Source organism: Bombina bombina, chromosome 2, assembly GCF_027579735.1.
Source record: "Bombina bombina isolate aBomBom1 chromosome 2, aBomBom1.pri, whole genome shotgun sequence".
In the NCBI taxonomy this organism is placed as follows: Eukaryota; Metazoa; Chordata; class Amphibia; order Anura; family Bombinatoridae; genus Bombina; species Bombina bombina.
Genome location: NC_069500.1, coordinates 604,951,739 through 604,963,856, shown reverse-complemented (window position 1 = coordinate 604,963,856; position 12,118 = coordinate 604,951,739). Strand labels below are relative to the sequence as shown.

Sequence of the window (12,118 nt, the reverse complement as noted above, 5' to 3'; positions counted from 1 at the left end):
GGGTTTTCTGAGTCAGTTATTGATACCTTAATACAGGCTAGGAAACCTGTTACCAGAAAGATTTACCATAAGATATGGCGTAAATACCTATATTGGTGTGAATCCAAAGGTTACTCTTGGAGTAAGGTTAGGATTCCTAGGATATTGTCTTTTCTACAATAAGGTTTAGAAAAGGGTTTATCTGCTAGTTCATTAAAGGGACAGATCTCAGCTCTGTCCATTCTGTTACACAAACGTCTGTCAGAAGTTCCTGACGTCCAGGCTTTTTGTCAGGCTTTGGCCAGGATTAAGCCTGTGTTTAAAACTGTTGCTCCACCATGGAGTTTAAACCTTGTTCTTAATGTTTTACAGGGCGTTCCGTTTGAACCCCTTCATTCCATTGATATAAAGTTGTTATCTTGGAAAGTTCTATTTTTAATGGCTATTTCCTCGGCTCGAAGAGTCTCTGAATTATCAGCCTTACATTGTGATTCTCCTTATTTGATTTTTCATTCGGATAATGTAGTCCTGCGTACTAAACCTGGGTTCTTACCTAAGGTAGTTACTAACAGGAATATCAATCAAGAGATTGTTGTTCCTTCTTTATGCCCAAATCCTTCTTCAAAGAAGGAACGTCTACTGCACAACCTGGATGTAGTCCGTGCTCTAAAATTTTACTTACAGGCAACTAAGGAATTTCGACAAACGTCTTCTCTGTTTGTCATTTAATCTGGGCAGAGGAGAGGTCAAAAAGCTTCCGCTACCTCTCTTTCTTTTTGGCTTCGTAGCATAATTCGTTTAGCTTATGAGACTGCTGGACAGCAGCCTCCTGAAAGAATTACAGCTCATTCTACTAGAGCTGTGGCTTCCACTTGGGCCTTCAAGAATGAGGCCTCTGTTGAACAGATTTGCAAGGCTGCAACTTGGTCTTCGCTTCATACTTTTTCCAAATTTTACAAATTTGACACTTTTGCTTCATCGGAGGCTATTTTTGGGAGAAAGGTTCTTCAGGCAGTGGTTCCTTCTGTATAAAGAGCCTGCCTATCCCTCCCGTCATCCGTGTACTTTTGCTTTGGTATTGGTATCCCAGAAGTAATGATGACCCGTGGACTGATCACACTTAACAGAAGAAAACATAATTTATGCTTACCTGATAAATTCCTTTCTTCTGTAGTGTGATCAGTCCACGGCCCGCCCTGTTTTTAAGGCAGGTAAATATTTTTTAATTTATACTCCAGTCACCACTTCACCCTTGGCTTTTCCTTTCTCGTTGGTCCTTGGTCGAATGACTGGGAGTGACGTAGAGGGGAGGAGCTATATGCAGCTCTGCTGGGTGAATCCTCTTGCACTTCCTGTTGGGGAGGAGTAATATCTCAGAAGTAATGATGACCCGTGGACTGATCACACTACAGAAGAAAGGAATTTATCAGGTAAGCATAAATTATGTTTTCATGATCGTTTGCAAGCATGTTAAATTGCGCTCGTATTACGAGTTGAGAGTAAACGCGATCGTGTGAGAGCAATCACAATTTACGCTAGAATTATTACCGGGACCTCTGAGTTGTGGTTAACTGTTACGTGAAATAAAAAAGTGTCACAAAACACATCAAAAATACATTACAAGGTACACTCAGTCATAATAAAACTAGCTAATAAAAATTATTCACAAAAAATATTGCATTCAAAAGTTATAAGGGCTTAAAGAAATGAGAGCTCAGGTGTTAGAAAATAAATGCAGGCAAAGGGCTTTAACATTAAGATACATACATATACATGTCTAAAGCTGGGTATGTATATATATATATATATATGTGTGTGTGTGTTTACATATGTATTTATATGTGTATATGTGTATTTACAGACATATTTACACATATAAACACATAAAAACATATGTACACATATATAGACAATAAAAGAAGTGCATTGGAGCCCTTTGCAGTCAAGTAGATGAAACATGTAAAAACATATTTATACGATATTCATTTTTGATAAAGTGTTAAACTATGTATTTACTGTAAATATTTAATATTCCAATGTTTTGCACATAGCAGAATGTGTTCTTTGTATTTTTAAAGAGATATTCCTACATATAACTTTATATATCTATACAGATATATAATCATGTATGTGTATGTATATATATATATATATATATATATTGCACCAAAATATATATAGAACTATGTATTTACGAATAAATAGAATATATTCTTCTATGTGAAGGACATTGGAATGCGAAATATTCATATTTTCATGTCGGGTTAGCGTACATTAGATTACACGGTCGGGTTAGCGCATATGTGAATACGCGGTCGGGTTAGCACATATGGGAATATTCTATTGTGTTTGGGCATATGAGAACATGCAATCGTGTTTGTGTGCAAGATGGCTGTTTTTTTCCACTTTTTTTCTCCATTGACTTCTATGGGGGAATATATTATCATTTGCATGATAGTCTAATTGCACTTAGAAGTAAGCTGTTTGTGCTTTGAACTCATAATACTCATAATAATACTTTTAGCACAATTAGCACTCTAGCATAAGTGTTAAATAACACTCCACTTGTAATCTGACTGTTAATAGGAAAGTAAATACCTTTAATATAAAAGGTTTAGTTAAGCATTTGTGAGACAACCTTGAAATATACTTTCATTGTTTATTTTGACCCCTTTTCATGTAATTTAGCTCTAAATTTGTGACTTTTCTAATTCTGAGAACTGTAAAAGTCCACTACAGACTTTACAAGGCTAACCCTGCTACATATATTTATTTCATAAGGTGGTAAGAGTTCACAAGTCTTGATGTGTGAGTTTGAATTCCCGCCACTAGGAGGAGGCCAATTTACACCAAACACCAAGAGCTTTTGAACCCTCCTCCCTCTAGTTTTATTCTTTGACTTCCAGGAGTAGGTGAAGATTTGAGGTGTTCCAGATTCTATTTTGAAAGAGGTGCTCAGACCTATGTGAGACTCGTTAACCCCTTTTCTTCTCGTTAACCCCTTTTCTTTTCGTTAACCCCTTTTCTTTTCGTTAACCCCTTTTCTTCTTTAGGCTATTTTTAGATACTCTTAACAGGTTTAACATAGCCAGGGGAAAATAATTCAGTTCAGACAGATAACGCTTAAGACAGGGTCACAGTGAGGCGGGTTGGGGGCGCACTCCTGGAGCTTCAGCGCGGCGGGAATTTGTCTGGAGAGAGTGGGTTAATTTTCCCTCCTCTGTCTTCCCACGCGTACTGCAGAGCTGCTGGAAGCCATCAGCACAGTGCGCACACAGCTACATTTGTCTGTCACTAACAAAGCTACTAATATTCTTAGATTAGTTGGAGGGAGTACTTAAAGCGCCGGAGCTTAAGCGATTTTACTGATAAATACATCAAACAGTCTCTCAGTTCTGAAAGGTAGCTTAGTATAGCTGAGGGTATTTATCTCTGCTTCAGGAGTATTTGTCATTACTCAGCACTGCTGTATTTTAGCTTTGCAACTTTATTACTGTGTTTATTTCTTCTGTTGTCCTGTCATGGATGCAAATAAGTCTGGCTACACTGCCCCTTTGCAGATCCTTTAGAAGGGAGTCCCACTGACCATCATTGTTCTCAAGTCATGTGCTTACTATGCAAACATGTTCTAGTTTGCCCTCCAGTGCAACTGTGCTGTACCTGTGTATCTCAGGTAGTGCACTATGGTCAGTCTGTCACTAATTTACCCTCTAGAGGGGTTTTCCCCTACCCTGTTTATTATGCACAGGGAGTCCCAATCGATTTTGCTCCAGAATTTAAAAAAATGTACGCCCTTTTGTTACTGAGGTTTTGACATCTATGCCGCCATCAAGTAAGCATAAATGCAAATCTGTAGATTCAAAGAGATCAGAGGATGTTGCAGTGGCTCAAGATCCTAATCAGCATAGGGACATACTGTACCATCTATTTTGCAAGATTCCTCATCTGTTACAGGACAAAAGGGTACTTTCCTCCCTCAATGTAAATTGATCCCTGGGTGTTGAACATTCTTTCCCAGGGGTGCAGAATATGTTTCAGGTCTAGGCCTCCTTGAGGTTGGTTTCTTCTGTCCCATGTTCCAAAAGATACTTTGAAGGCGGCTGCCTTCTTACAATGTGTTGAAGATTTAGAAATGATGGGAGTTATTCATCCTGATCCTGTCTCAAAACAGGTTCTCCAACCTGTTTATTGTTCTAAAACAGAAGAAAACTTTCCTCCCTATCCTGGATTTTAAAATCTTAAACAAATTTTTGAGGGTTCCAACTTTCAAAATGGAGACTATTCATACCATGTTACCTGTAATACTACAGGGTCCATTTATCAACATCATAGGGAACATTATCAACTCCTCAGGTTTGCATTTGAGGACAAGAATTTCCATTTTGTTGCCCTTCCTTTTGGGTTTGCCACTGCCCCCTGAATATTCACAAAGGTTTTGGGAGCTCTGTTGGCTGTAACTAGAACACAAGGAAATTCAGTAGCCCTTTACCTGGACGATATTCTAGTTCGGCCCCATCTATACATCTTGCAATTTCTTACATTCAACTTCTTTAATTTCTGAGCAGTCACAGATGGCAGATAATGTACCAAAGAGTTCTTTATCCCTCAAATGTGTTTTATGGGGGTATCTATAGATTCAGTTTCCATGCATCTTTCTTTCCCGGAGTCACACAAGCTAAAGCTTCAGAAGGTCTGTTCTAACCATCAGTGCAGGGCCTTCTCCTCAGTAGCTCAATGTATGGGGGTAGTTGGTCTGATGGTAGCAGCCTCAGACGCCGTACCTTTTGCTACTTTCACTTGCGTCCTCTTCAGCTTTGTATACTAAAACAATGGACAAATAATTACTATCATTTAGGTTAATTGATTGCCTTAGATTCCACAGTCAAACAGTCTCTTTCCTGGTGGGTAGAAAATCAGTCCTTGGCCCTTGGGGCTTCTTTCCTTCATCTATTTTGGGCCATAGTGACTACACAGGCCAGTTTGTCTGGCTGGGGCATGGTCTGGGGGACTCAGAGAGCACAAGAAGTTTGGCCCCCTCAGGTGGCGAGGTTACTAATCAACATCTGCAACAGCTCTGGGTGATTTTTCAAGCCATTCATTTGTGGCTCCCCCATAAACAAGAAAGTTGCATTTGGTTTCAGTCAAACAATGTCACAGCTGTGGCGTACATCAATCATCAAGGAGGGACTCAAAGTTATTTAGCAATGAAAGAAGTTTCCCAGATCTTGTCCTGGGCAGAGCAAAATCATTGTATTCTGCCTGCAATACATATTACAGGGGTTAAAAATTGGGTAGCAGACTATCTAATTAGCCAGTCTCTGCATCCAGGGGAATTGTCCCAAAATATTATATTTTTTGGTCAACTTGTTTGCAGGTGGTACCTTCCGGAAATAGACCTGATGACCTCCCGTCTCAATTTCAAACGTCCCAGATATTGTGCAAGATCCAGGGACCCAAGAGCTGATCAATGCTCTGGCGAGTCCGTGATAATTTCACTTAGCCTAAATTTTCCCTCCATTTATTCTTCTACCAAGAATTGTGGCTCGGATCAAACAGGAGAATGCGTCAGTCATTCTGATAGCTTCAGCCTGGCCCAGCAGTACCAGGGTTATTCAGATGTCCATTTCTCCTCCATGGAATTTGAATTTGGTTCTTTCTGTTCTGCAGACTCCTTCCTTTGAGCCTATGCATGATATTGGCCTTAAACTTTTATCCTGCAAAGTTTTATTTCTCATAGCAATTTATTCAGATAGCTGAGTTTCAGAGTTGTCTGCTTTATATTGTGAATCACCTTTTCTTTTCACAAAAATAAAGTAGTTTTCAAACCAAATATGAGTTTTTACCAAAGGTTGTTTCTTATGACAACATAAATCAGGAAATTGTAGTTCCCTCTTTGTGTCCAAATCTTGCAAATTCTAAAGAGAGGCTTCTTCACAATCTTGATGTGGTTAGGCTTTGAAATATTATTTGCAGGTAACTAAAGATTTCAGACAAAGTTTGAGTTTTTTCATCCATTTGCTTTGTAAAGTACAGAAAGCTACTGCTGTGTCCTTAGCTTCTTGGTTAAATCAGGTGATTCACAAAGCTTACTTGGTTGCAGGGAATTCTCCTAAACATATCATTGGCCATTCCACTAGATTGGTATCTACTTATTGGGCCTTTAAAAATGAGGCTTCTGTAGAAACAGATTTGCAAATCTTGGATTTGGTCCTCATACTACATACATTCATTTAATCCTCCTCGGAAGTGGTTTTTGCCAGTGTCTGGCAAATAGGAACTGGCATTCATTTTTATTATCCCACCCATTTTCTCGTTAACTCCACAGCTTGGGTATTAGATCCCACACATCAAGGTTTGTAAACTCTCAGAACCTTATGAAAGAAAACATAATTTATGCTTACCTGATAAATTCATTTCTTTCATGGTGGTGAGACCCCACCAAGCTCAATAGTATTTTTTATGGCAGTATTTACTTGCACCCCTTTTTATACCCAGCTTGACCTTTCCTACCTTTCTATTCATCCTTTCCTCTGCTCGGCTATACAATAAACTGAGTAGTACAGGGAGGTGGGAGCGTTTAAAAGCTCTTGGTGTTTGGGGTATCTTTGCCTCATCTTACTGGTGGGAATTCAATCCCACACATCTAAACTAACATTATGACCATGGCTAGCCTTGGCTACAGTCTCAAGTCAGAATTGTCTCCTCCAAATATGAAAATGGTGGGTGGGGTTTGGCTGTTTAAAAACTGTTGCATTAAACAAGATCTTAATTACTTAATTATTTTTTTTATAATGGATTGATATGTTGTTCTTTAGCAAAACAATAGAAGTGTCTTGTAATTATGAGGTTTGAGGTTTGTACTGTATCTTTCATGGGACAGTCTACTCCAAAATTGTTATTGTTAAAAAAAAATAGATATTCCTTTTATTACCCATTTACCAGATTTGCATAACCAACACTGTTATATTAATACACTTTTTACCTCTGTGATTATCTTGTATCTAAGGCTCTGAAGACTGCCCCCTTATTTCAGTTCTTTTGACAGACTTGCATTTTAGCTAATCAGTGCTGACTCATAAATAACTCCACGGGAGTGAGCACAACGTTATCTATATGACACACATGAACTAGCGCTGTCTAGCTGTGAAAACCGGTCAAAATGCACTGAGATAAGAGGCGGCCTTCAAGGACTTAGAAATCAGCATATGAGTGTAGATAGGTTTAGCTTTCAACAAAGAATACTGTTAAGATTACTGCAGCTTTTACTGTATCTTTGCACTAACCTTGTCTCATAATTATATGTTAGAAGTGCTGCAGCTTTAAGCTCAGCTCACCACACCCTCTGGGTGTGTCTGGGTCTCTGTGACATCATCAGAAGCCATGTTAGTTTTACTGATGAACCTGTTAGTGAATAAGCCATGTGGTTGTAGCTGAACAAAAGTTCCTGCTGCAGAGTCTTCATGATATGTGCAAGAGACATCAGACACAAGGTAACAGCACACAACTGAATGTTCTAATCCTGACTACACAGAGAACATAACAGCTGGCGACGAGGATCTGTGGTCTGACCCTATAATGGCACTTATTGGCACCTTACCTGTGTTTGCAGCAGGCACAGACAGATGGGACACATGGGTTGAACAGTTTGAGCTATATTGTACAGCAAATAACATAGGAGCTGATAAGCAAGTGGCTGTGTTTCTGACAACTATAGGCTCAGCAGCTTACACTACATTAAGGGACATTCTCTCACCAGATAAACCTAATGCTAAACCTCTGTCTGACCTGATCTTCCTGTTATCTGACCACTACCTACCTAAGCCTCTGGAGATATCAGAACGCTTTAAGTTTTACACACACAAGCAATTGCAGCATGAGGACATTAAAACTTATGTGATCAGTTTAAAGAAACTAGCAAGTAGCTGCAGATTTGGGGATTATTTAAACACTGCTTTACGTGATATGTTTGTTATTGGGCTCATGGACTGTACAGTACAAAAGTATAGACTATTAGCAGAGGATGATTTAACACTAAAGCGTGCTATAGAGATAGCTACTGTCATGGAACTTGCTACTAAAGATGCACAAATGCTCCAGGCCCCAGCACAGGCAGTTTGTGATAAGGAAAAAGATGTTCTACAGAGAACATAACAAATACCAAGAGAACAAAGCAAATTTGATTATTAAACTATATTGAACAGTTGTTTAAAACTGCATGCCCTATCTGAATCATAAAAGTTTAATTTTTACTAGTCTGTCTCTTTAAGTCTTCTGCAGTACACTCTAACATTAAATAAGCAACGTGTTTGCAGGTTTTCCTATCAATAATAATAAATACTTTAGTTACAGTTGATGCTTGTAACAAATGAATAATATGTAACAAGAAAATGATCTTTGCACTTTTATGTAAACATCTTATACACTTTTCTTCCCCCCAACATTATAGTGAAGGGAGCAATCTAACCCCAGCCCATCATTATCCAGACTTCAGGTTTAAGACATATGCTCCTCTAGCATTTCGGTACTTCAGAGAACTTTTTGGTATCAAGCCGGATGATTACTTGGTAAGAACGACTCCTGTATTTTCTGCATTATAATTAAGCACTAATTACAAATTTTTGTATTAAAAATGTATGAGTTCATTTAAAGGGTCTTGATTTGTAACTGTTGATGCAGTCTATAGAGCTTATTATATGTGTGTGTATATAGTTTGTGTATGTGCTATATATATATATATATATATATATATATATATATATATATATATATATATATATATACAGTATATAGTTTGTGTGTGTGCTATATATATATATATATATATATATATATAAATATATACAGTATATAGTTTGTGTGTGTGCTATATATATATATATATATATATACAGTATATAGTAGCTGCTTTGAAATCTTTTCATAATAGAAAGTATTCACATTAGCTGCCATTACAAGCCATGCTTGCCATCAGCAGCATATTTCTGTAACTTAACTGGATAGGCATTGGGTACACCAGTGCTCATAGTCAGCTCATTAAAAGTAAGCCAATGGTACAGGGGTGGTACAGTGCTCATAAAAAGTAAGCCAATGGTACAGGGGTGGTACAGTGCTCATAAAAAGTAAGCCAATGGTACAGGGATGGTACAGTGCTTATAAAGAGTAAGCCAATGGCACAGTGCTCATAAATAGTAAGCCAATGGTACATGGGTGGTACAGTGCTCATAGAAAGTAAGCCAATGGTAGAGTGCTCATAAAAAGTAAGCCAATGGTACACGGGTGGTACCATGCTCATAAAAAGTAAGCCAATGGTACAGGGGTGGTACAGTGCTCATAAAAAGTAAGCCAATGGTACAGGGGTGGTACAGTGCTCATAAAAAGTAAGCCAATGGTACAGGGGTGGTACAGTGCTCATAAATAGTAAGCCAATGGTACAGGGGTGGTACAGTGCTCATAAAAAGTAAGCCAATGGTACAGGGGTGGTACAGTGCTCATAAATAGTAAGCCAATGGTACAGGGGTGGTACAGTGCTCATAAAAAGTAAGCCAATGGTACAGGGATGGTACAGTGCTCATAAAAAGTACAGGGGTGGTACAGTGCTCATAAATAGTAAGCCAATGGTACAGGGGTGGTACAGTGCTCATAAAAAGTAAGCCAATGGTACAGGGGTGGTACAGTGCTCATAAATAGCAAGCCAGTGGTACAGGGGTGGTACAGTGCTCATAAATAGTAAGCCAATGTTACAGAGGTGGTACAGTGCTCATAAAAAGTAATCCAGTGGTACAGGGGTGGTACAGTGCTCATAAAAAGTAAGCCAATGGTACAGGGGTGGTGGAAGAATCACTAATTAGGATATTGTTTGTTTATGTTGTAGCTGCTTTACACGTTGAAAGGGACCTTCAAGTTGGAAAAATAAAATGATCTAATGAAAGGCAGCTATGTACAAATGTCTACACTCTCCAAATCTCCAGACAAGTTGCCACTCTACATTCTAGCAGTAATAGGAAAAATAAATAATCAATGCACATTTTTTCCCGTTTGCTTGATTAACATTTTAATGGGACATAAACCCCAAATTTTTCTTTCATAATTCAGAAAGAACATACAATTTGAGCAGGGATGTAAGCTCAGGAGTGTGTACGTGTCTGCAGTACTATAGTTTTGCAACCATGTTATACATTAGCAAGGGCACTAGATGGGAGCACTATTTCCTGTCATGTAGTGCTTCAGGCATGTGCAAGCTACCTACCTAGGTATCTCAACAAAGAATAACATGAGAATGAAGCAACTTTGATAATAGAAGTAAGATTTTTTTTTCAAATTGTATGTTCTATCGGTCTAATGAAAGAAACATTTTGGGTTTCATGTCTCTTTAGTTGAAACGGTTTTTATTGTCACACAAAATATGAAATATAAAATTACAGGTCACATTTTCCCTTAGTGTGTAACATATCTCCTCCCATGACCTCTGATATAGGTCGAATGTCCCATATTTAATGTCCTGTTGTGGAGATAGTATATAAAATTCAATTCACTTATAGATACAAACCTTACTATTTCAATACGTTTTGTGCGACTAACAATATCTCTTAACAGAAAACACAACCAGAGTTTAGGGACCAGGACGAAGGAAACAGCAAAAAGAAACATACAAGATCATTTTTCCCTTCCTCCCCATCCCACCCCGAATTTTATTTTGTGCATGTTTTATTCCCTCCCCTCAAACCTCCCATTAACAAAAAAACAACTTTACCTTAAAACTTCAACCAACCTGTCTGTCACGTCCCTCCTCTATCAATGGATCCAGGAGAGGGGCCCTCCACCAGCTGTTTGTAGATCATTTCAATATCCCTGCTATCATTAGCCTCAAATGTCAGATTGTGATTCTTTTCTACTAATTACCTGTCCCATAATTAGTTTGATCTTCCCTATTTTCTTTCTCTGCTAGTGGCCTGACAAGATCCAATAGTTCCATATCTTTAGAAATTGGTCATGTGTAGTCTGCATGAAGGCTATCGTCTCAGACATTCTGTATGTAAGTTGAATTTTATCCCTGACCTCCCCCCATGAGGGTACCCCTGTTTTCCAATGTCTTGCTACGCATATTCTGGTAGCTGTGCATAAGATTCGAATAAACGTATTAGTAGCTGCATTAAACTGTGTGAACCTGTCATTTAATAAAGCTTGTGAAGCCGACAGGGAAATGTTTTCAGACAGTACCTCGCTTAGCAGCTCAGATAGTCCATTCCACACTTGTTTGACTTGTGGGCAATCCCACCACATATGTCCCCGTTACAGCACACCCTCTGTAACAAAATTTGTTGCTGTTTAGATTATAATGTGATGTAATGACAGGGGTAAGATACCATCTAAAGGATGTTTTAATACTGTTTTCTCTAAAATCTGCGCTAGTAAGCCCTTTACTAGATGTGTATAAAATTGTTTCCCAGTCTTCTATAGTGTGAGCTATATTTAGTTCCTCTTCCCATTTCTCCATCAAAGAGGTCTTGGAGGTGATTCTGGCCTTCTGTAATGTTAAATATATCACAGAGATTAGTTTTTTAGTTTGCTGTGATGTGTTGCAAAAGTGTTCTAGGGTTGTCAGTCTAGTGACCAAATTAATTGTCCTAAATTTGGTGACAACAGATGCCACTTGTAGATATAAGAACCACTGCAACTTTTCAGGTTTAATTTTTTCTTGAATTTGTTGGAATGTGGCTACCTTATTATTATATAGAAAGTCTGCTACTCTATATAGCCCTTTATTTTCCCATTTCCCTATTTGCATATGGAAATCTGCATTTAAAAGGGTCCACAATGGTCTAACCACCGAATCTATAGGCATTAAATGTAAAGATCTGGACAACGAGGTCCACATCTGCATCATCTCTATCGTAAGTCTTGAGGTATAAGTGCCTCTAAGAGGCTGCGTCAGCTGTCCCCATAATATGTCTTCCGGGTTTCTATAATCTGCCATCAATGTCTCCACCCTCACCCACACCAAGTCCTCCGGATTCTTACTCATCAGGGTGGTTTGTGCTAACCTAGCCGCTTGATAATATTGGATTAAATTTGGTACTCCCCCCCCCCCCCCCCCAGTTGTCTATGTTGTTGGAGAACCTGAGAAGGGATTCTGGCCTTT

General features: G+C 38.6%; 1 protein-coding gene across 3 annotated transcripts in view; it reads left to right on the top strand.

Annotated features, from left to right (window-relative positions):
* Positions 1–12,118, top strand: part of PIP5K1B (phosphatidylinositol-4-phosphate 5-kinase type 1 beta) — a 387,289-nt gene that overhangs the window by 217,569 nt on the left and 157,602 nt on the right. For all 3 annotated transcript variants that reach the window (XM_053702527.1, XM_053702529.1, XM_053702528.1), the window contains exon 5: positions 8,426–8,543. In XM_053702527.1, the coding sequence (XP_053558502.1) occupies positions 8,426–8,543 (118 nt within the window). The remainder of the gene's footprint in view (positions 1–8,425; positions 8,544–12,118) is intronic.